The sequence below is a fragment of the Vigna umbellata genome, chromosome 5 (assembly GCF_029865625.1).
Source record: "Vigna umbellata cultivar VRB3 chromosome 5, Vumbellata_1.0, whole genome shotgun sequence".
Taxonomy (NCBI): domain Eukaryota; kingdom Viridiplantae; phylum Streptophyta; class Magnoliopsida; order Fabales; family Fabaceae; genus Vigna; species Vigna umbellata.
In genome coordinates, this window is record NC_142169.1 from 52,568,019 (window position 1) to 52,593,634 (window position 25,616).

The window sequence follows — 25,616 nt, forward strand, 5'->3', positions numbered from 1 at the left end:
TTACAATTGTACTAACTACCATCTTTTTTCCTTCTTTTGTAAACTGTATCAAACCTATCAATACCCCCTCCATGAAGATTCACCTTGTCCTCAAGGTGAAATTCTGGAAATTCTTTATGAATGCAGGAAGCAGATGATTCCCAACTATTCTCAATATCTAAAAGATGTTTCCATTTGAGAAGAACTTCTAAGTCATCTTGAGGGGTCTTTCTAGTATCTAGCAGTTGTTTTGGATATACTTCCAGAATGTAGTCTTCAGTAAGTGGAGGAGGCATGGGCGGGGTAGATGTGGCTGGCTGTCCTCCCTGGTGACTAGTGATGCTACTTGTTAAGTCCAGGGTCTCCCCTTTTGCTGGAACTCTGATTTTTTCCCCAACCATCTGAGCCTTCATGATCAACTCAAGAAGATTTCTGGGTTCATACAACTTAACCTCAGCCTTGATATCCTCCTTCAACCCATTCAAGAAAGTGCCTACCAAATAATCCTATTGAATCCCCTTCAAGAACCCAGCATATTGTTCAAACTGCACAATATAATCTTCCACTAAACCTGTTTGTCACAAGCCAATTAGAATTCCAAAGGGGTTTTGCAGCATTGTTGGTTGAAACCTGCAAACAACAGCCACCTTGAATGCCTCCCACGTAGGATTTGGATAGCAGGTTTTCTACCACTGAAACCAATTCAAGGCTTTCCCCTCCAAGGCAACCATATCAACCTGCATCCTCTCCTCCTCACATACTCCTTTTAAACGAAAATACCTCGCCAACCTATTAGTCCAGCCATAAGCCTCGTCTCCTGCAAAAACAGGAATTTCCAACTTCCTCCATTTTGAAGAAGCCCCGACTGAACCTCCTCCCCCATTATCCCTGTAGCCGTCACTGCCTCCCTTGGCAACAGAAGCGTTGTCTTCTGTATGTTTATCAGAGGACACTAATCTTTCTACCACAACCGTCAGCCCCTTAATCATCTCCTCCAATTGTTGGAACCTTCTATGATTCTCATTGTCCTGTTCTTGCACTATTTTCTCCAGCCCATCCAATCTTGCCTCCATTCTTGTATTCATCATGCCCTAACAGCCACCACAGGACCAGGAAAGAGGTTCCGTATACCGGTACCCAGATTTTATTATCACTGTAAAGAACTCCAAGACAGGTTCTTGGATGATCTTCCTATGAAAACTAGACAGCTTGGTCTGTATCTAGTGACTAGTACACACAAATCCCAGGTCTTTCGAGAGAACCTGCCTCTCCCTTCCTTTCACTTACAATTTTCTCCAAAAAAAACTCCAAAACTGCCTTCTCACCTCCTAATAAGACTATTTATAATAGTCTGTACAGTTATGTAATTACAACTATACTAACTACCTTCTTTTTTCCTTCTTTTGTAAACTATATCAAACCCATCAACTACCTGCTTCTATCAGAGTCAAAAAGGCTTCCATATATCTTCTGTTTTGTCATAAAAAAAAGGGACTATTATCTTTGAAAAAGAAGTTCCTCACTAAGGCAGCATTCCCTCCTCAGGCTTTTCTAAATGGTTATTCATCCTAAATTACACATGTGAGAGAGAAACAGGCAAATAACTACTAACATGAATGGAAGAAGGGAAATACCCCGCAAATAAAATAACAATTCATTAGAGAAGTGTTTTTCAAGCAAAGGGAGGGTAAAAGTGCAACCTAAAATTTTAGTTGTGGTGCTCAGATGTCTGGAAAGAGTAGCAAAGGATTTGCAGTTGAAGGGAAGCAGGGAGAGAACGTTGCAATCTACTAACTTTTTATTCATTCATTCTTTCCATAAACAGGGTAAACTTGAAAATCAGAGAGATTAAGAAGCTTATTTAAATTTCTGAACTCCATCAATTAACAGCCTCGCCCTTGACAGATGCCACAACCACAACATTAAAAATCTACTTCAAAAATGCAATCCCACTTTACCTCTTAATCCTAAATCTTTTCTGGAACATGTGAAAGCTTACAATTTAGTATAATAAGACAACCTGTTTTCTTAAACAAAAAAGGAAAAAGAAAATAGCAACAGATACAATAAGACAACCTCCTGGTCTTGCATCAGCTATCAGACCCATGTTTAATGTAAAATATAAATTTCACACTATGAAAAAAAAAAATCTACCAGTATATTTCCAAACCATATTTTGAATCAATAGCCCCCAAAGGATGTTTCAGAAATGAAAAATATATCCAATGCTAATTTCCAAGTTCACCACCACAACATATTTGTTAAAGACTTGAATACAAACCTTGGACTTTGCTAAGCCAGCATCTCTTTTGGCAGCTTCACCCATTAAAGTCATATGATTTAATATATCATTTTGCGAAGGCATAACTTCATAAGATCTGCACACAATTTTTAAAATGTAACAATATGCAAATCCACAACAGTTTGGATAGAAAGAACTCCAGAACTCTGAAAATTACCTAAACTCCTTATTCTTACTCAAGCTATCCCACGCAGACTTGGCAGATGAGTCAGGATTCCTCTTCACATAACCCATGAAGTGAATGGTGATCAAAATAGATCTTATTGTTTCCTCGTAGCTTTTCCTAGGCTTCTCGAGTTTAATCCATCTCCCATCCTTTGACAAGACCGATATCTCAGGCCTCACATAGGAAAGATCAAACCTCCACGCAACAACTTGCATGAAAATCTTCTGCAGCCCATTATCTGCAAAACCACGCAAAAACACCTGTACTTTCTTGCTAACTGGACTCTCTGACTCACTCCACACAATTGGTAACACGGAAAAACACACCGGCACATCTTTGTAATCTTCAAAATAGTAATTTGACACAGATAGTGGCTGAGACTCTCCCTCGTCATCTGAAGATGCCATGTCCTTTCTTTTTCACCCTCAAACCCTAACTACTCAACACCTAACACCAAAAACACACACAAAAATTATGTATAAAAAAATACAACAATGAGTAACACCAAGATTTTAAAAAACAGTCAGAAACAACAAAGTTCATTGGAGTGTCTGCATCTCAATTGTGGTTGCAATGGTCACACTTTGGTCAACAACATCAAAATAGCACATGGACAGCAAAACTATGACTGCAAAAGCAATTATGGTTCAAAACCTTGACAACACTTTTTGGAGTGTCTACAACCGCAATTATGGCAGCATCAATCGCATTCTTTCAACAAAATCAAATAACGCAAAAAAAAAAAAATATGGCCACGTCTGTAGCTTAAAACAATTATAACACAATTTGGAATGTCCACAACCGCAATCGTGCTTGCATCCGTCGCATTAGTAATATCAAAGAATGTAACAAGAGCGGCAATATAAAACACTCATACCACTTAACAACATAATAAACTAACAAGTAACTGAAAACGCTGAATGTGAAGTCACCAAAATTCAATTACACAATCCACATGTAATAATAAAGAGGAACAGTAAGAAAGGAATCAAACTTAACGATTCCGATAGAGCATGGAAAGAAAACCGTGAGAAACTAAGGGATACATAAGAGATAACAGCGAACTTGTATCCCTGCCATGGTGCCAGTTTGCGAGGGATTTAACACGAATAAATTGAAGAGCGAAAGAAAGAAACTTCATGCGTACCTTTTGCGATGACGGAACGCAGCGTTGCGAGGGTTTAGGAGAAGAGAAGAAAAGAAAAGAGAAAGGAAGACGGTTGATTCTTGCTTAAACTCTTTCCCAAGATTCTGAAAGAAACAGATACGGAAGCCTGAGAGTGAGGTGTATTTTTTTTTAAAGCTTTATTACAAATTTATGGATCATGGATTATTACTGTGTAAGTTTCATAGCATCAGATACCTTATAGTTTGTATTAACTTTTATCCAAAATTAAATAATTAAAAAAACAATCCAGTATACTTTTTTAGTATAATTTAAAAGTGTGCATTAAGTCAAATTTAATATATATATATATATATATATATATATATGAAAAATAATAAACATTTTTTAAATTAATATAATATTTAATAAATGTGATTCATTTAAAAATAATGAAATAGATATCTAAACGACGTGAATAGAATTAATTTTATTGAGGTGTTAAGAAGTATTTACTATTAAAAATAATAAGATTTGATTATTTTAATATTAAAGTTAGTATAATAAAAAAGTTTATAAAAATTTCATTATTTAAAAACATTTTTAAAAATCATTTTTCAATAGTTTTCTAACTTTTTTTAGGTTATTTCATTTTTTATTTTTCAATTTTAATATCTTATACTACTAAGTGATCATCGTGATGAGTTCTTCAAATTTAAGCGGTCAGTTTTTTTATTAAGTAAGTTGGCTTTTCATCATTTTTCTTAAATTAATTTATTCTTCTTTTGCATGTGTTTCGCGAGTTATTAATATGAATCTCTAATGATCAATGATTATAATGGTATGATATGATTGTTCTTGTAACGTTTCTATGTGTAAATAAAGTATTTTGCGGAGTTATTGGTATTTTGGTAAGTTAGAAGTTATTATTAGAGCAATTGAATCATTAACATGTAAGATAAGTTAATCTTGATGTCTTTATTTTTGGAATTGTTTAATTGAAATTTGGATGTGAGGTTGTGAAAGTAGGATAGAATTACATGAATTGTTTGGTTGCACTATAATATTAGGTATGAAGCATTCAATTATGAGATGTGTGTATGTATTACGAAATCTCTGTTGTTCTATAGTGAATTGGATATGGATCAGTGGTTTATTTTGCTTTGATTGTTGTTAATTAGCATTTGGTTTGTGTTTTGGTTTGTATGAAGTTTTTTAATTGATTTTGGTGGCTGAGATTGTCTAAAATTGTAAATTTTGTTCTCTAAATTATGCAAATTTGTTGGGTGAAAGGCATTCTCGTTGGACGAGTTTACATAATTCATTTTCCCAAGAGTTTTGATTATTAGGCGAGTAAGTGTAGCTAACTAAGAATTTAAATGATTCTTCCAAGTACTTATTTCGTTGAGTGGGCCAAATTCTACACTGGTGAAAATGAAATCAAATTTTGGATAGTTTACGCTGCTAAGCGAGTAATCTCCTCGCTCGATGGAATTTTGGCACATAAATCCTAAGGTACTTCAGTGGTGCTCTTATTGGGCAGATAATGGGTTTGTTAGATGATTTATTGCAAAAGTTGTTCCAGTACTAAAGTCGTGCAAAATCTTTAACCACTGAGTGAGTGGTCCCTCGTATACTACTTGATAGGCGGGTGGAGACTTTTGTTGAGCAAGACTAACACAGTTTCTCACCTTTTAATATTTTTATGAAATTGGTAATTTCATTAGATATTTCAATGAGAGATAGATGTTAGTATTATAATTCTATAAGTATGTAAATTGTTTGAGGATGGTTTGCTTTAATCCAAGATGGATTAGGCATTTGTTCCTAGTGTATGCATTGATATAAAAATTTAGTATTTAAGATTATCTTGATACTCTAAATGATGAATTATATGGTGGGAGTAATAAGAGGTCCTGGTCTAGGGTTTTTACGCCAAGGACTAGAAGGAATTACCTTGTATGTTGTAGGGTGAAACTCATTGGCAATGACTCTATATAGCAATAAAAATCACCACAAAAGCAAAAAGTAAAAAAGTGAAAAAGACTTTTTTTTTGTGTCATCAATGTAAGTGATTAAACAAACACCAAAAAGTAAAAAAGATTTTTTTTTTCGTATTTTTTGAATTATTTTAAAATAAATGCAACACAACACGAGTGACCATACTTGGACACTAGAACGCTGAGTTGATCTTGTACTCGATCACTGAGTTACTTTTGTATTGGAACCCTGAGTTTCTCCTGTATCTAAAGACTAGAACGCCAAGTTGTTATTGTACTCAAGCACTGTAATGCCAAATTGTTCTTGTACTCACTGAATTCTTCCTTTACTTGGGTATTGGAACGTCAAGTTGCTTTTGCTCTTGTACGTGAGTGTTGGAACACCAAACTGTTTTTGTGTGCGGTCACTGAAACATCAAGTTGTTCTTGTACTTGGGCATTGTAATGTTGAGTTTCTTTTGCTTTTGTACTCGGGTGTTGGAACACCAAATTGATTTTGTATCAGGTCACTAGAACATCGAGCTGCTCTTGTACTCTAACACTATAACATCGAGTTCCTCCTGTACTTGATCACTAAAATACTGAATTTACTCTTGTATTCGGACACTATAACATCGAGTTACTCCTTCTACAATCTACTCTATTTATCCCAATGTTTTAGAGATCAAGATTATTTCAACCTTTTGTGGTTGCTAGAGTGATTAGGCAATTTTCGTGCTTGGATTGTTAGGCTCCTTTCAGAACAGTTTGTGTGAGATTTCACTACTTAGATAGAGTTCGATGATTACTTCTTGGGTTGTTTCCATTTGGAGAGATCTTTCTTTCTCCATTTTGTCAAGTTTCTAGCTCTTTTACTCTAGTGTTGTACTATCTTTTAACTCTTTGTTTTGTTGTTGCTTCTATTACATGGACTTCTTCCCGAATTTCATGAATGAGATCTAGATCAACTTAGAGATTTTTTGTACTCTTCATCAATGTGTTGTCTTGTCGAGCTCTAGTAGTGAGTGACTTGTTTTTTTGTGTGGGATGATGAAGATGATTTTGGTGGGGCTTTGGGTTTTTAATGAAATATGATGTAAGTTGATATTGTTACCACCCAAATTTCCAATTATGTGATGCATTAAAGTTTCTTGAGGGAAATATTATTGAAAGTTTACTAAGTAGACTCTTAAAAAAGAGAGATGAGTCATTATGGACAAACTGAGAGTAATTGAAACATTAGACGATTGATTATATATACCTTTCTCTTCAAAGTTGAGAAACACCTCTTTCTCACAAATTTTTTTTATATTTTCAAGCTCGCATATCCATATATAAGTTAAACCATGCTATTTGTCTCCATTTTTGTAGGAAAATCTCAAATTGGTCCTATTTTGAGAAATTTGATGCAATCAGATCTTTTTTGTCCGTGTACTAACAACGTTAAAGAGGTTCACGTGTAAGTTTGTGATTTTGTTTTAAATAATTTTTTTTCACGTGTCAAGCTAACGTCGTGCCTTATGGCAATGCTGTGACATGTATCATTGTCACTGTTACACTAAGTGTCATTGCCTCAGTCTTAGTTTGGTCCATATATTTTTATTTTGTTTCAATTTAATTCATTTTTTTAAATAATGCAATTTTGTTCATTTCTAAATTGAAATGAAATTTAATTTTTGAATAAATGTTATACAAATATTTTTATTGAATATTTTTATTATTTATATTTATATTTTACATGGAACTTTATTTAAAATTATTTTTTCAAATTTTAAATTTATTTGTTTAAAATTGTTATAAAATTTTATATTTGAATTTATAAAATTATTATTTTTTAAACCAACGCAAGCATTTCCATAGAAATTATTGAATTTTACACATTTTAAAAATATTTAATTACTTAAAATAATTGAAAAGTTGATAAATTTATTTTATTTTATGAAATAAAATTGATTAAGTTGATAAACACGTTTAACATATTTGTTAATTGAAATTAATTTTAATTTTTTTTTCTATTAACATTACTTTCTATTAATAACTTTAAATCAATTTTAAGTAAAATTCAACATAAAATATAAATATAAATAAATTTAATCTTATTAAAAATATTTAATAAAAATATTATTTTTAATACAAATATTTGTATACAATTTATATAAAAATTAAATTTTGTTTTAATTATTAGATAGATGAAATTGTTTACTTAAAAAAAAGAAATTAAATTGATATAAAATAAAAATACAGTATTAAATTGAGACTAAAATACAAACTAATTTTGTGATATTGGCACTACCATGTGACACAACATCAACTTCATATGTAACAAATTTTTATTTTTTTTTTTAAATTGAAAAAAAAAACGCGAACTAATATATAAGACCTCTTTAACATTGTTAGTATAATATTAATCAAAAAGAGTTGATTACATCAAATTTCCCAAAATAAAAACCAAATTGAGACGCATATAAAAGAATCCATTTAAGATTTTCATACAAAAATGAGTACGAATGACATGATTTAGCCAGTTATATTTAGTGATCCAAAAACAACTTCAACTCACAAATCCATCACCAAAAACATGACTTACCTTAAAATAAACACATTAAGTTTTCTCTTTATGTTTTCCTCTCAATTAGTGTTGTCAAGATGGGTTTGAACTCGTGAATCAACCCGACCTATCATGTGTTCAAGCCGAGTTAGGTTGAAAAAAATTTGAAATTTTAATAGGAGTCAATTTGAGCCGGTCCACTAAGAACTCGACTCACCTACCCACTTAATTTTGCTTTTTGATTGTATTTATAGTTTATGATGATTTTGGATTATATTGTATATTCCTAATTTTGCTTTTTATGTTCAGTGATCCAAACACAACTTCAACTCACAAATCCATCACCAAAAACATGACTTACCTTAAAATAAACACATTAAGTTTTCTCTTTATTTTTTCCTCTCAATTAGTGTTGTCAGGATGGGTTGGAACTTGTGAATCAACCTGACCTATCATGTGTTCAAGCCAAGTTAGGTTAAAAAAAATTTGAAATTTTGATAGGAGTCAATTTTGAGCCCAGTCTACTAAGAACCCGACTTACCAACCCACTTAATTTTGCTTTTTATCTTTGCTTTTTGATTGTATTTGTAGTTTATGATGATTTTGGATTATATTGTATATTTTTTATTTTGAATTATCTTTAGAATTTAATATCATTTTAGACTAAAATTTATTTAAATTGAAACTAGTATTATTATTTTTGGAATTAAAAAAATATTATAATTAAATAAGTTAATCCGTTTAACTCACCAAAATTAAGTCTCACTCAAATGTTTTTGACTTATACTAAACCAAGTTAAATTAACTTACTAATTAACTAATACGGATACAACCCAATTGGTTCATTTTAACAATATTACTCTTAATCATTCTCTCGTTTTAAGTTTTTTTTTCCTAACCTCGTCGTTATCATGTTTTACTTCAGGTCAAACAAACTACATCAACTTTCGAGTTTCTTACTCGAAAAAAAAATACAGCCTTTTAGTACTAACACATTTAAATCATAAGTGAGTGCATATTTAAATTTAATCTTATAATCTTCTTCCAAAATCACATGCTTAACCTCTATATATCCTCATGCACAAAATATTAATGTACCAAAACAAGAGTCTTTTAACTCATTTGTACCTATCAAATTTATCACAGTTTTCAAACTATTATATAAAATCTACTTTTCCTTAGTCTCCCAACAAAAAGAAAATCATACAAACACATACTACAAAATATATGGCCACTGCCAACTCCACTTCAAAATAAAAATCCTTTAACTTCTCTATAAATTATAATCAAACACACATATTATATTTATCTTTTCAAAATGATATTAAAACTAAAACTCCTAAAAATTTTCATCCATCTTTTTTGCCACATCGATCTTGTGTGTCACATATTTAATTCAATATTATCAAAAAAGTATTTTAAAATTTTATAATTATTGACCATAAACTTTACATCATAAAGATACTTGTTATAAGCCTTCAAATTTAACTACCCACCTATTAACTATATATGTGCAAGAAGTATGAATTCAGTCTTTCCTAAAGAATAGCATTGATTTGAACATGATGTAGTTTCTATGAGAAGAATATTTTTATTTTTCAAACACTAAAAGAAAAGTTATACTTTTTTGGATATTACTTCCTTTTTTTTTTAAAAAACTAAAAACGAATTGCATAAAATTGAAAAGACTAATATATTTGCATAAGATAAACTCCATAAAACAAGTTCCATGAAAAACTTCTGTTCAGGTCATCATCAACGAACATAAAAAAAAAACTACTAAATGATTTAAAAAATCTAAAAAGGAATCTATGTACTATTTTAACCAAAATATCTTTCTCAACAATCAAATGACAGATATAACTTCTGTTCTGACAAAAAGGAAAAAATAATATTAATATTTATTTAACTTCAATTTTAGAGAAGACCACGTGGCATCTTGCAATCGAACCCCTTCAAATTTCTGTCTTTTTCCGTTCCACTCTTCAAAACCCAACAAGAGTCAGAGAGAGAGAGAGAGAAAGAGAGAGACTGAACTACACTATGGAGTAGAGAGAGAAAACAAAAACCTCATCACCAGAGAGAGAGAGAGAGGGAGAAAAGAGTCCGTTTATTTCAGTTTAAAAGAGAGAGAGAAAAAAAATGGTGACAGAGGAACAAATATCGGAAGCGGTATCGTCGCTGCTGCGCGAATCGAACCCTAGCAAGCGTAGTTTCACGACGCTGAACCAGGTGGTGGAGGAGCTTCAGGCTAAGCTCGGCCACGACCTCTCTCATAAGCTCGATTTCATCACTGCGCAGATCAACCTCCTTTTCGGATCCCAACCACAACCACCACAACCTCCGCCGCAAAATGCGCAGAGGCAGATACAGCAACAGAAAGACCGTTTCGTCCCTCCATCAAACCCTAATTTCCACTCTGTTCCTGTCAGTTCCGACTTCCAGGCTACCAAATTCATTTCTTCTAACGCTGTCGTCGCCACTCCTGCTGATATTTCGCGCGTTGAAGTTCCTTCTCCTGTTGCTGCCTCTGCCCCTGCTCTTGCTCCTGTTAACGATGCTCCGAAGGAAAGGTTAGGTTTCGCTGAGAACAAATAGTTTGTTTTGTTTGAAAATGTTTGGAAGAGTGAGAGCTCATAAGTGATGGTAAATTAGGGTTAGGGAAAGGGAATTGGAACAATTAGCGCCACTTTAACTGTGAACAGCGGGTTTTTGCTTGTAATATAATACACGATTAGCGTATTATAGTTTAGATTACAACTCGGGAGTGATATTTTTTTTTTCATTTTTTTATACATGGAAAAAATAGAAGGAAAAAAAGAAAATGACAAAAAAATATTTATACTTAGACTAATTTGTAAAGGACCTTTCATCTTAGTTAATTTGTATTTCATGCACGACTTAATTTTAGCTGTCATTGTGTTTTTCTAATATTTTTTATAAATATATATGGAAAATATGTATACCGATTAATTTTATAGATGTTTAGTTTAATGTTACAGAAACATTTTTGTAAATTTTAATATAAATTTGCTTGTTCCAATGAATGAACTGAGAAGGAAAGATTTGCTATTTTTGGAAGAAAAAGGCTTTGAGGTCTCCTAACTTTAACCTAAACATGCACTTTACATATTCTTTTGTATAATATATCGGTTCTCTACAAGATTGTTTTCATACTCTTTCCTTGATTAGTGAAACAGTTTCTCTCAACCATCTACATCTATTTTTTCATTTATATGGTATGATTAATCTTTATTATTATCTTTCTCTTGTGATCTTTTTCCTTTTTTCTTTATGTACTAATTAAATTTCAATATTTTTTAAATATATTGTTAATAGTTAAAAATAATTTTCATTTTTAATTTAAATTGTTGATTGTATGTTTAAACTATAATTTATATATGTTTAGATATTTATTATGAATTTTAGTCATTTGAAATTAAATATTTAACATATGCAATTGACAGACTTAAGAAAGGCTAGTTGTTTAATTGTTGAAAACAGAGAATTTGGCTTGTGAAAATATTTTTGTATGTTTGTTTTACTTTCACTTATACTTAGTAGTGGAAGATTCAGTTGTTAGTAAAATTAGTATTGTTGTTGTGTTGGCCTGTTTTTTGCTTGAAAAAGTGAAAATAAAGTGACATTTCTATCTGTTTGTAAAAAATAAAAATTGAAAACAGGGAAACCATACTTGCCATACGCCGAAGATTAAGCTTTAACTACAGATTCTCTGTCAGCAACATAGTTGTTACTCAAGATCACTGTATAGATAGTAAGGGGCGATGAGTTTGCATGTGCTTGAATTCAAACCTTTCTGTTTTGTACTTTTAAACTGAATATTATGTATTACATTTGCTTTTTCGTAGTGATTTTTTTGGTAATCATAACTAGTTTCTTGTGTCTTGTAGTACTCAAACAAAGGTGAAGAGAAGAGGTGGCCCTGGAGGTCTCACCAAACTTTGTGGTGTATCGCCTGAACTTCAGGTCATTGTTGGCCAGCCAGCACTGTCGAGGACTGAGGTTAATAGCAATATATTTTTTGAAATTTGTTTGTTTGCTTTATGCATGCTCCAGCAATATTTCTAAAATGTGAAATGAATGTGGTTTAGATTGTCAAGCAACTGTGGGCTTACATAAGGAAAAACAATCTTCAAGATCCCAGCAACAAAAGGAAAATAATTTGCAATGAAGAGCTGCGTGTGGTGTTTGAGACTGATTGTACTGATATGTTCAAGATGAACAAGTTGCTAGCTAAACACATTATCCCCCTTGAACCAACCAGTAAGTATCTTGGCGATGGTTGTTTTTTTGAATTGTGGTTTAATGTGTTGTTTAAATTCTTCATGTTTGTGCACTTTCAGAAAAGCCTGTTCCAAAGAAGCAGAAGGTAGATGTGGACTCAGGAAAAAGAATTACTGAACCTACTCCCTCTGTAATAATATCTGATGCACTGGCTAACTTTTTTGGGATTACTGAAAGGGAGATGCTACAGTCTGAAGTTCTGAGACGTATCTGGGAGTACATAAAAGTCAACAGGCTAGAGGTAAACAATGAATAGATAGAATATGCACCAACTTCGTGCATTGATATCCATGCGTTAAAGTTTAATATGATGATGATGCTGATAATTACTGATAAGCTAACTGATAGCTTTTTTCAAACACAAACTCGCTTAAAAGTTCCATGTTTTTTCTTCTTTAAACTCTGCTCCTATTTAAATCTTTGTCTTTTAACTATATGGGTTTTACTTTCCCTGTTTGTTATTATTACTATTTTACATTTTTTATTCAATTACTAGTATTTCTACACATCTTACATTGTGATTACTTTCTGTTTTACTAAGTGTGATTGAATCTGGTATCGAACCTTGAAATTTCAGTCTTTGTATTTGTATAATTTGTTTCTAGTGCTCGAATGTTAGGTGCATTAGTAAGTTTCTGTGCTTTTACTAGGATTGTGCACAAGCAAGTAGGTCCTCCAGTTTGTATTCGAATGGGCAATTGAAGGCAAATATGATTATTTCAGTAAGATAAAAATAGTTTGCTTTTCACACAATTAATTTGAAAACAATATTTTAATGATCTGATATTCTGAATAACAAATTATGTGTTATTAACTTCGTTGGGACATAACTTGTTGACTATGTGACGCGAATAACAAATTATGATCTGATATTCCTAGGATCCTATGAATCCTATGGCAATACTGTGTGATGCGAAGCTTCAGGAGATCTTTGGCTGTGAAAGCATTTCAGCATTGGGGATACCTGAAGTTCTGGGCCGTCATCATATTTTTAGGAGTTCATGATGCTGACAGCATTCTATGGTTAGTAGAATTGACTTCACAGCAGTTTTGTTTTCCAAAACCTTTATATCACTTCTTTTTCCCACCTTTTTGAATTTTGACTGGACCTCCTTTATGTGAAGCTTCTGTGATATTTGACTGCTTAGTCAATTTTATTCTATGATGTCTTATCTACTTTGCGCGGTGTTGAATCTCCATATCTTTTATGATTGGTTTTTATTCCAGGATACCGTCTCATGGTATCGAACTGGTTCTTACTTGTATTTAGCATGTTATAAGTTGATATAATTTTTTTAGTATGATAATAAGGAAATTGTAAACCAAAAGTTATTATGGTAATAGTGCATGTCTTATAGTCTCTCTTTTTATTGCTTGTTAGTTTTAAATATACCTTGTTAGTTTTAATGCTTTTAATTACTTTAAAAAAACGTTGAATGACTTATATATTGTTATTTATAATAGGGTTAATTATCTTTTTGGTCCTATTATTTATTTTGACCAGTCTGACCCCCTATTAATAAAAAAGTTCAATCCACTTTCTCATTTAAAAAAAAAATGCAACATTGTTGTAAATTTAAAAAATTGAGGGAATTGATTAAAACTTTTAATATTAATGAGATCTAATTGAATATAATGTATTTTTTTTCATTAGCTTTTTCCTTAATTAAGTCATTGGTTAGCACTTACGTTCTGAATATTTTGATCTTGTTAATACAAGCTTGTCATGAAAAATGAGGTTACAGATTGAGTCTGGCTAAACAGAGTAAAGCGATTCCCAAAATTCATGACTCCGCCACTTTTTATACGTACTTGTGCATGCAATGCAAATTTCACAAAACAATGATTTATCCTAGACAGGATTTGAAAGTTTTGTTTTCAGTTTGATGGATTAGTTTTTGCTTTTCCAAAATGCATAGAACTTGATAAAATATTTGCTTTTTGGCTGCAGTGACAGATTGCAGGGTGTCAATTCCAGTATAGTTGGAGCTGATCTTGACCTCATGTTGATATGGTTCTGTAATTTGACTGATCAGATTTGTGTTCTTAGGTCATGTTGATAAGTTATTAGAAGAATGAAAATGTAAGAGACAACTATTAGTTTGGCAGTGATGTGTTTGTAGGTCTTGCAGTTCTTGTTTGTCTAACTTGGCACTTAGGATAGAATGACCTGTGGGTGGGTATTCTGACACCTGTAAAATTCTCTGACAATAGGAAAGAAAATTATGTACAAGGTATCTTCCTTCAAACATTACCCATGCAATTTATGTGTAGCTAATGAAATGCAGCTTGCCAGATGTACATACGACTGTGTTTGGAGAAAACTTAGATAACGTTTATGCTTATGATGATATTCTCAGTAGAAACACATGTATATATTACCATATCCCAAACGAGAGAGCTTCAAAAAGTAGAACCAAGTGCTTTAAAAGTAATACATTGCATGCTTTATGCTTACATCATCTAAGTATTAGATTTCTAATTAACGGGAAGGGCCTAAATTGATAGCACTTGATTTTATCTATTAATTTGTACCAACTAGATATTCTTAGAAAGTTAAATTAATATGGTTGAATTTATGTGGTATGTTTGGGTTTAAATCAAACCAAATGAGAAATATATTTTTTTCTTGGGATATCCATTCCTTGATTTCAAACCTCAGTCATGTCAGTGAGACAATTCACTTGATTTTTTTTTTCTTTTTAACAGCATATTGTTTTATTGTTGCTTGTATATACAATAAAATTGTTTTAGTTAAAATGGGGAGTGACGACTAACCATCATTTAATTCATAGGAATATTTAGGGAGGGAGAGCCATGTCTAAAATGAATGATGAACTTATTAATTATGCATTTTTCATAGAGGTGTCAAATTGATCATGACTCACGGACCGATCTTAATCCAAATTTGAAAAACTCTTTTTAAAAACTCATTTAAGTGAATTAAAAAAAAACTCCAACCTCTCTCAAGTGGTTTAGAATAAAGGTTAAAGTGAGTTTAATTAATTTTTAGAAATAATATAATTTAAGTACATATATAAAATTATATATTTTAGGGTTAAATATGTTTTTGATCCCTCTTAACTTTTAGTGAAAATTGGAATTAGTCCATCTTCAAAACTTTGGACTAATTTAGTCTCCAAACTTTATAAATGTGCGAATTTAGTCCTTTTAACCAAATTTTGGTAACTTTATTTGATGTTTCAAACACATTTCTAAGTTAACATTGAAACAAAAATGTGTCAAATGGTATAAACAACTCAAATGTTATCATGAAATGCACTTGAAACATCAAATAAACCTAACAAAATTTAGTTAAAAGGACTAAAGTCACATTTTTAAAGTTTGGGGACTAAATTAGGCCAAAGTTTTGAAGAGAGACTAATTCCAAATTTCACTATAAGTTAAGGGATCAAAAACATATTTAACCCTATATTTTATTAAATAGTCTAATATATTATAATTTGTAATGTTTTTATATTATATTTATTATTATGTTATTAAATAAAATATATAATACATGTTGACTATAATTTATTTATTAATTTTCAATAACATAATATATATATATATATATATATATATATATATATATATATATATTAAAGTCAACTTTTATGAAGATAGAATTAAAAACTTATTAAGCACTTAGTTATTTTATCATAAACATTTTAAAAGAAAAAACGGATATGATAATGTTAATTTAATATTATTATAACATGATGAAATAAAAAGTATAGCCAGTTTACTTCTTTGACTTCTCTAAAAGGAGAAACCATGATATAATATGAAATAGGGTGAATAGAGGGAGACATCTAACCCATGGAAACAATTATCGAATCACAACCCGTTCTCTTAAATTCCTCCTTATCTCTACCAGACAATATCTCCAGAACGCTCTCTTCAAAAATTAAAAACCTAATAGAATATTCACATGTTCATGAAGATGCGCAAATTTCTGAGTCCTCAACCCCTCTGCTTAGTCTGTACAATATTTTCAAAAGACGAAGATCTTCCATTAGATCTATCGCCAGACTCAACCTCCCGAAGACCTCCTGAAAAAGAATATGTTCAATCCTCTAGGATGGAACAATGTTCTCTTGTAGCTACACCTGAAGAATAATATGTTACAATAGAGATACCTAAAGAATTAATTAGTCATTGGCAACATGAAGTATGCACTCACATTCATTACGGAGTCATCAAACTTAGTCTTTCCCTTCATGGAAGAAGTGGTCTTCCTGTCTCTGCCAGAGTCTCTCTCTTGGATTCCAACTTTCTCCACTATGAAAATGTTGTCATAGGAACAATTCTGACTACCTTACATGCAGAAAGTGTAGTTCTCACTATGTTTCCTAACTACAATGTTAGCATAAGAGATCCTACACTACCTCAAAGACTCAAAGTCCAAGTTCAGATCACGGGAGCCGAACAAGTAGCTGAAGCCCTTTATGCAACACTACATCATCAGATTATTTATAGGTTACATAATCATGCAGTCAACTTATCCTTACCCTCTAGTAGTGAAGGCGTTCTATTTGTTATGGCTAACCCTCATGAAGAAAGCCCATCAATAATCCAGATCCCTAGAAACATTACTAGACAACAGTTAGAGCAACTGATCCTCTACAATAGGTGACTAATTATGAGAAGTTACATGAAAATAAAAAACCTTTCCAGACTTCTGAAGCCACTTTTAGAAGGTCTGTAGATGGGACAGTCATAACCATCTTTAAGCAATTAGGAGATGAAGCTAGTACAAGCTCCTCCCATATTTTTCAATCTATGATGATTCGACCAGTTACAAAGGAAAGGAAAATCCCCATTTGGGGAGTTCTTCTTGATGGAAAGCCCATATTCACAGACAAAGTCAATGGTAATTTCATATGGGATATTGATCCTTCTATGCGTGACCCAGATTGTGAATGCAGCAAAGATGATGATAGCTCCAACGATGACGAGTCAGATGAGGAAGATAAGGATACAAACCATGAAGACTATTGTAGACCATCTTCTTCTCTTAGGAGAAGATCTGGTCCCAGTTCCGGACCATGGATTGGCCTACATAAACCCAAAGAACCAGATCCTTTGTGGTTTCAAAAAAGATGTGCAGAAATCCTGGGAAAAGAAGGAAGGTTCTCTTTCCCTCCAGAGATCCCTCAGACTCAAATCCCCTGTTTTATGATTTTTGATTCCAACTATAAACAAGAATTTCCCTCTTTGGAAAGAAAAGTAGATCCTACCACCAGGATCAACATCAAGCCAAATATCTACCCCTCAGAAATAGGACCTGATGGGAGATCTAAGCCTTTAACCCAAGCTAAAGAAGTGCTCAATTGGCAGACAGAAAACGCTAAAGTTCATCACAAATGAAGAATACAGATGCCCGATTAAAGCATATTTATGAAAGAATGAAAGAACACTATGTCTATCTTACATAGGAAATTTTCCGCTTAGAAGAAGAATGGAGAAGAACTAATTTTGACGAAACCTCTCAGGCCAAAGAAAGAGAAATCAAGAAGTTGAAAGCACAAATCCAAGATTTGGACCATTACATAGAATCAAAAATGAAAGAAAAACAGTTATCTTTTTTTGATCCTTTCAGTCCTCCTCCCTTCACCCCATTTAGGCCTCTTTTCCAACCTTCTTCTTCCATGATCCATAAGTCCAAACAAACATATTCATTACCAACTGCTTCAGCCTTTAGAATGAAACAAAAAACCAGAACCTAGTTACCCTCACAAGAAACCAAAAAAACTCCTCCCCCACTCAATCAGAGTCCCCTAGAAATCTAACTGAAAAGGAAGACTATTTTCAGGATTCCTAGGATCCGTACTCACAATTCACTATTGGAATCACCAACATAAGATCTTTAGAATACACTTCTTCAGATAGTAATACTGAAAATCTCTCTGATGGTAACTCAAAGTTTTCTGATGAATATGCAGATGTATTCATGGCCAATACGACAACTTCCAGTACAAGACAAGAACCCATATATGAATCTCCTGAGGAAATTAACCCACCCTTGAGAGACAATCCTTCCAAACCCAATAGTGGGCCATGGTTTTCCATAGATGATCTTCCTCCCAATTAGTGTAGAGCAAGACTTATTGAGTTTGGAGCTTGGCTAGACACTAAACTCATTAAGGACTCAGATTCCTACAAAGTTATATAAGAATTCTGCTATCGAATGACTGAAACTTTGAAGGAATGGTATCACAACCTAGGACCAATTCGACGGGATCAATTTCATAACCTAGGGACAACTGCTGCAGTATTGGGAGCTCTCCATGAAGAATTTATTGGAGATGGAGCCATCATTGACAGGAAGATGGGACAAGAATTTTTTGAGATGAAGTGTTGTTCCATAAATATGAAAGATTTAGACAGACATTTCAAACTAATGTTACAAAGATTCTATCTGCTAAATGGAGCAAATGATGTCAGTCTCAAAAATACCTACGTGGCCTCCCTTCTTGTCCAGTTACAACCAGAATTAAATTGAATGGTCATTACAACTCAAAAAGACTTCTCTAACATGACTATGGGACAAATCCACTAGATGACCAAGGAAGTTGTTGATAAGTTATGTCGGCAACACCAATATTTCTCTGATTTAATGAATAATAAGGGGAAATTTGGAAGAGCCTGCAAGAAATCATATCTAGAGATAAAATGCAAGGATAAATGCAGTTGTCAAAACAAGAAAAAAAAGGGGGATAAGCCCTCCAAAAGGAAGGAGAAAAATCTCAAGTTTTTCAAGAAAAAGAATTTTAGAAAAAAGTCCCAAGGACAAAGATGCTATTTGTGCGGCAAAAAAAGACACTTTGCAAAATCTTGTCCTAACAAAGCTGATAAAGCCATTAAGATTGTTACATCTCTAAAAATTAGGGATGAAGAAGTTGAATCTTTGTATTCAGAACAATCTTCATAGGTGAAGATACAATCTTTGCAGTAAGAAATTCTTCTAAAGAAGAACTTTTTGCAGAAGAATCACTTCCGATCTTTTCTTCAGGAGCAATAACTAGCATCAATTCATCTCCTCCTCATCCCAACATTGAAATCCAAATCTTGCCAACAAAGTTCAACAAGCCTATCAAAGCAATTGCATACATTGACACTGGAGCACAAAAAATGATGATGAATCTTGACATTCTTCCTGAAGAACTCTGGTAAAAAAAGACATCATTTTTCATAGCTGCTGATGGGAAAATATTTAGAACTGATCTCATTACCAAAACCTTTATTGGGATCAAATTTTTCCCTGAATGCACCATTTGGGCTAAAGTAATTGGTACCAAACTTCCTAGCAAAGATATTTTGATAGGCATGGACATATTCTCAAAAGTAGACAAATTGCAGATACTGCCCACCGGTTTAAAATACAAAAGAGAGTTCAAACCTTTTGTAGAAACATCTACCTATTCTCTCTCAAGAAGAAGCTACTCATTATGTGCTGATAATCACAGAGGATTTTCTCATCCCAAACCCTTATGGAAGAATCCAGACTTCTTTATCAAACTCCCATTTAAACTGAATGAAGATGTCAATCCTACGAAAGCAACTCATCCTGGAATGACACCATTTGATTTGCAAATGGCCAGACAAGAATGTCAAGAACTTTTAAAGAAGTGCTTGATAGAACTAATACATTCAAATTGGGCATCCTAGTCCTTTTATGTGGAAAAAAGATCAGAAAGAATAAGAGGGAAAAAGAGGTTAGTAATTGACTATAAACCCCTAAATCATTTTCTTCAGGATGATAAATTTCCTATTCCAAAAGCCTCTTCTCTTTCTATCCTATTAAAAGATCTTTTCAAAGTTCGACCTAAAATTTGGATTCTGGAAATTAGGTATCAATCCATCTAAAAGACATAAAACAACTTTTTGTATACCTAATGCCCAATACTATGGACAATACTCCCTTTTGGTCTCAAAGTAGCACCCTCTTTTTTCCAAAAGGCCATGACCAAGATTTTTGAACAAATCCTAGAAAAAGCTATCATCTACATTGATGATATTCTTCTTTTTTCCAAAGATATGATGACCCATAAGAAATTACTGGACCAGTTCTTCACTATAGCTGATCAATATGGGATAATGCTTGTTGAAAAGAAAATCCACCTGGCACAATCTAAGATTGATTTTTTAGGAATGCACTTCTCTAAGGGTTTCTATCAGCCAAAAAAGCATATAGCAAAAGAACTCCTTAAATTCCCAGATCAATCATTGACCATGAAACAAATCCAGCATTTTTTAGGTATTCTCAACTACATCCGAGACTTCATTCCAGAAGCTGCTAGGTATACCAGTCCTCTTTCTAGATTGCTAAAGAAGAATCCTCCATCATGGGGGGGTTGAACAAACTAAAGCCGTCCAACAGATAAAAAGGATAGCTCAAAATCCTCCTACTCTTAAGATCCCAGGAGAAGGAATAAAATTCTCCAAACCGATGCAAGTGATAGATACTAGGGAGCAGTTCTGATAGAAGAAATTCATGGAAAGAAATTTTACTGTGGACATGCAAGTGGGCAATTTAAAGAAGCTGAGGTCCATTATCACACCACATACAAGGAAGCTCTGGCAGTAAAAAATGGAATAAAAAAGTTTGATTTCTATCTTAGAGGTTTCCAGTTTGAAGTGCAAATGGATAACTCCTCTTTTCCAAAAATTCTTGAATCTAAAAACAAGATGCCTCCAGATCCTCAGATATTGAGATTGAAAGATTGGTTCTCCCGATATGATTTCACCGTAAAACATATAAAAGGAAACAAAAACCTTATCCCAGACTCTTATCTCGACCAACAAAAGTTATACAAATGATCACCAAAACTCATAACTTCCCATTGATCTTCATGGTGAAACCTTTACCAAATCATGCCAAAATTAGAATTTCTATCCTCCAGGATTATATCCTAGAACTCCAACAAATATCTTAAACTATGCGAAATCCAAATACTTCTTTTTTCTCCATGAGACACTAAGATTCAAGGTTACTTATCCTTGTGCATTTGATCCCACAAATCCAAATGGAAATATTTTTGAATTATTCTGTGACATTGGATGAGATCTTTGTGAACCTACATTATGGGCCATCTGGTGTAAGGCGATACAACATCCTACTGCCATAGCTTTGCAGACAAAAATGACTTATCAAATCTTGACAAATCCTCTTAAGCATGAATATTTGTTCTGGACTTTACTCGAATGGTTTAGTCCCATTACTTGGTGGAGATCTGAACTAGAACAAATACTCTCATTTCAAGAAAATCAAAGAAGGTCAAAAGGTCAAACATTAGTCTCCATTTTGATTGTCTACCGGCCTTATGCAAGTGCCTCATTCGGATAATTGTTTTCACGAAATCATGTATATACTTGGGGGACCTTTGAAGAATATCCTTTAAATGAGAGTTACAAAATGCAATTGAAACAACACCTAAAAGAAGTAAATCTCAACGATGATTCTCCTTTCAACAGGCTAATTCCCTCTAGCTCCGGAAGTCAGCAAACCACTACTTTCTCCGAGTATTATATCCCAGGATAAATGTTTCAAAAAGCCGAGGATCTTGTATCTCCTGAAGAAGAAGAAGACCCAGATGAATTAATGGACAAAGACTCAGACATTTCAGACCCTAATCTCTCTCCTAGCCATGAGCCTATTTGCAAATAAAGAAAGATTCTTGTAAAAAGTAAAAGCCATTGCTTTCTGACAAAGCATGATAAGGTTGTTTGTACTGTAAAGGTCCCAAATAATGTTGTAAGATAATGTGGACCTAATGTAATCTATATATATGTGATGTAAAGGTCCCAAATAATGTTGTAAGATAATGTGGATCTAATGTAATCTAGATATGATAAGGTGGACCCAATGTGATCCAGATAAGCCAATTCTTTCGGGGAAAAATCTTATCTGATAGGATGTAAGATAAAGTGTGTAATCCTCTTCTCCTCTATATTAGGATATCACTTCTTTGTATGGAGGCAGAAGAAACTAAATAAAATCCTTTCAGTTCTTCTAAGAACCATGAGTTTCTAAACTCTCTCTCCCTCTCTCTCGAAAATCCTTTTCTTTATTATGTGCTGGTTTTAGTGGATTAGAGAAGGCAAGGAAGTAGCTAATCTCAAAGTTAGTATGCTCTGCACTTGCCTCTATATGAGGATCTTGTGCATCAGAAAACTCCGAATATGATCCTTGGATACCATACTCTGTTTATAGGTAGGAGATTGTAACATTTAAGCAGGCCTGGGTTTCCAAGTGCTCTTAGTGAGCCAGGCTGCCACGTTACAATATCTCGATATCTATGCCACAAACAGAAAGTATCATATTCTGCTGAATCCAAGATAATAAGGTATAGTTTGTTGGAATCGTTGGAAAAGAACTCTAAAAGGATGAAAATGGAGTTAAGTACAATGATTCCTATGACTATGTCATATTATCTTAGATACAGTAACATATGGTATCAGAGCCTAAAGTATAGCCAACTTACTTCCCTGACCTCTCTGAAAGCAGAAACCATGATATAATAAAGTCTTATTGAGCTTAAGGATAATCTATTAGTTGAATAAGAATTTTAAATCAAGACTTTTATAGGAGAACCAACATAAACTTTAATGAAAGATGTAAAACTACAAAACAAAATGTTTAATTAAAAAGTAGACAAACCAAAAATTTGAATAAGAACACATTATATTTAGTATCCTAAAAATAAGTATAGAAATAATTCATTACTTGAAGTAATATAAGAAGCTAAGATCATTTAAGATACTCAAACTCTTATTAAATTCATTATTTTCATTCCATTCAAGTATGAGGAATAGGTTGATGATCTTTATTATCGAGGAAGGAAAGGATTAAAAAGAAACTAAAGAAGAATTCAAGAAAATACAAACGAATGGAAGTATAAAATATTTAGCCTTAATTCTATAAACATGGAGGTAAGATAAAAGTTAATGAAAATTGCAACTCGTGATTAGATTTATAAAATTTTAGAACATTCTTCCATATTTGTCTCAAATCTCATATTATTAAAAGATATGATTAGTTGGTGAAAATATTATTTTACCAAGTTAATTTTTAAGAATCGAATTAAATTTAAAGTTTAATTTTTTAAGATGATATAAGAATTATTCAAAATGTATTTTAACAAGATTAATAAGATTTATCGTACTATGAATTATGGAGAATCCTCATATTTTTATATTGAATGTCCTTAATTTGTTAACACTTTTCTAAATGTTTTGGTTTAATATTTCGGTAGGTTCTTATTTTCATCCATGCTGAAGGTATTGTTTAAACTGACGTGACATTAAAAACGTGTATGAAGTGTATTTTGTATTAAAAATTGAAGTACAGATAGGGGAAATCAAATTTAATTAAGGGCAAAGTAGGTAAAACAAATAAAATTAAGACCAGTCCTTTCTCTGCAATTGCGAAATCGAAATCAAATTGGGGAAAATCAATTGGGCTTCGTATTAGGGTTTATGGGAGAAAAAGAAGTGCATTTTTGTTCGATTGGAAGTGATGAATAATCAAATGTAGAAGTGTTTTCATCTTCGACATGTAATGGGTGGCAACATCAAAAGTCCAATGTCATTTTTCGTGATGGAGTATCTACAACTGATTGATAGGTGTGAACTTTGGAAATCAAATTGGGAAAGAAAATTGCAGACTGGGAAAGAAAATTGCAGGAAAGAAGATTGCAGGAGTAAACTTTACAATTGAAAAGCTCTAAAAGCTAAAAGTCAAACCAAACAGCAATGAGAAAGATGCCCCACTGGACAAACAAAATGGTTTTTACAGTATCACAATAAAAAAAAAGATCAATGTGTGATTTGCATAATTTCACAAGAACTCAACAATTAGTATTAAAGTTTTCAAGAGATCTTCCGTTTTTTGGTAACTGACTTCACACATGTAGAAAAAAATAGCTTCCACTATTGTCATTGAATCACACGACACTTCCAAACCACAAAAATAACTTCCATTGTTGTCATTGAATCTCCTTCCCTGGCACCGGCGGCGGGTTCTTCCGCTTGAGCCGTCAATGTTCATGGCGCAAGAGCCGCAGATCCCCTCGCGGTAGGAGTGTCGGAAGGTAAGGCTGGGATCGATCTCATTTTTTATCTTGTGTCGCGGGTTCCACCCTAAATCCCAGTTTGACTTCGAAACTTGAGTTGAGATTCTTCTCCTATGGAGCCCCAATCTCGGCGCTTCTCTTTCTCTCCCATGAACCCTATTTCACAGCCTAATTTTTTCCCCCAAATGTGATTTGGATTTCTCAATTGCAGGGCTGCACTTAAATTTTTTATTTTACCCAGTTTGCCTATGACTACATTTGATTTAACATATGTGCAATCTATTTTTTAATAAAAAAATCAATTCAAACTCGTTTTTAGTGCGATTAATCCATACACCGATCATGCCACGTAACCCAAACTTAAACAGTCGTTTGTCCAATTTAACGACAAGGCTTTAATTGCTTCAATTTTACAAAAACAAGGATCCAATTGAGACGCCAATAAAGAAATGGATCTATTTGAAATTCAGGACGAAAATAGAAACATACCGAGACATTAAACAAAATGTTTTTTTTATATCTCCTCTTAAACTCATTTTCTTGTTTTTCTCTCTAACTCCATTTTCTCCTTTAAATATTCTATAATACTTATTTTAAATTTAATAAAACATATTTAATATAAAATCTCCCGCATTTTGAATTTTTTGAAATACGGATAACAAAATAAAACACTCTTAACTTTTTGAATCTAGTTATTTATTTATAAATAATATAATAAGATGATACACTCTTATATACAAGTGAAATCTGACAAATTTTTATAATAAATTAAGTATTATTTTTTTGTGATATATTGTGATGTGTTATTTTATAATTTTATCACTAAATTCAAAATTTAAAATTTTTTCACAATTTTATTCCTAAAAATGGTATCTTAAAGATTAAAAAATAAGATATATTTAAATTATATATCTTTTATTTAAAAACAATTTGAGACCATATACATAAACAAGAAGGTAAAATAGACATATGTTTGATTTAAAATAAATAAACTAATAATTCATTTATTATTGACAGCTAAGGTAGTTTATACGTGCTTTCACACCTTTATTCTTTATTTCTATTAATGTTTGTCTACGAACTTAGTTGAAGTCACGAAGTGCACATTTAAGAATTCCCAGAATATAGGTTAGAAATTCACAGTTAGGAATA

The 25,616-nt window shown here is 32.6% G+C and overlaps 2 protein-coding genes and 1 long non-coding RNA gene across 5 annotated transcripts in view; 1 reads left to right on the top strand and 2 right to left on the bottom strand.

Moving 5' to 3' along the window:
• LOC124847900 (protein ENHANCED DOWNY MILDEW 2-like) overlaps positions 1-3,744 on the bottom strand; it is a 29,606-nt gene extending 25,862 nt beyond the window's left edge. For 2 of the 3 annotated variants that reach the window (XM_088091878.1, XM_088091876.1), the window contains exons 1-3: positions 3,595-3,744; positions 2,439-2,894; positions 2,261-2,357 (exon numbers count right to left, since the gene is read on the bottom strand). In XM_088091878.1, the coding sequence (XP_087948004.1) occupies positions 2,261-2,357; positions 2,439-2,854 (513 nt within the window). In that variant the 5' untranslated portion in view covers positions 2,855-2,894; positions 3,595-3,744. Of the gene's footprint in view, positions 1-2,260; positions 2,358-2,438; positions 2,895-3,594 lie in introns of those variants that run through there. The other variant, XM_088091879.1, reaches the window with a different exon arrangement.
• A 6,332-nt stretch (positions 3,745-10,076) lies between these two features.
• Positions 10,077-14,685, top strand: LOC124847903 (uncharacterized). The gene is made up of 6 exons (XM_047325494.2): positions 10,077-10,652; positions 11,991-12,102; positions 12,192-12,363; positions 12,444-12,625; positions 13,264-13,407; positions 14,336-14,685. The coding sequence occupies exons 1-5, from the start codon at positions 10,222-10,224 to the stop codon at positions 13,387-13,389; spliced, it is 1,023 nt and encodes a 340-aa protein (XP_047181450.1). The 5' UTR covers positions 10,077-10,221; the 3' UTR covers positions 13,390-13,407; positions 14,336-14,685.
• A 1,387-nt stretch (positions 14,686-16,072) lies between these two features.
• Positions 16,073-25,128, bottom strand: LOC148198588 (uncharacterized). The gene is made up of 2 exons (XR_015786808.1): positions 16,571-25,128; positions 16,073-16,496 (listed from the first exon to the last, which is right to left on the bottom strand). It is a non-coding gene; the product is annotated as an uncharacterized LOC148198588 (long non-coding RNA).
• Between the last annotated feature and the right edge of the window lie 488 nt (positions 25,129-25,616).

Bases quoted from the DNA above. Each gene is read 5' to 3' on its own strand.
- LOC124847903 (XM_047325494.2), top strand. From the start codon at position 10,222: ATGGTGACAGAGGAACAAATATCGGAAGCGGTATCGTCGCTGCTGCGC. The intron at 10,653-11,990 runs GTTAGGTTTCGC...TGTGTCTTGTAG, and splicing joins AACGATGCTCCGAAGGAAAG to TACTCAAACAAAGGTGAAGA. The intron at 12,103-12,191 runs GTTAATAGCAAT...AATGTGGTTTAG, and splicing joins CAGCACTGTCGAGGACTGAG to ATTGTCAAGCAACTGTGGGC.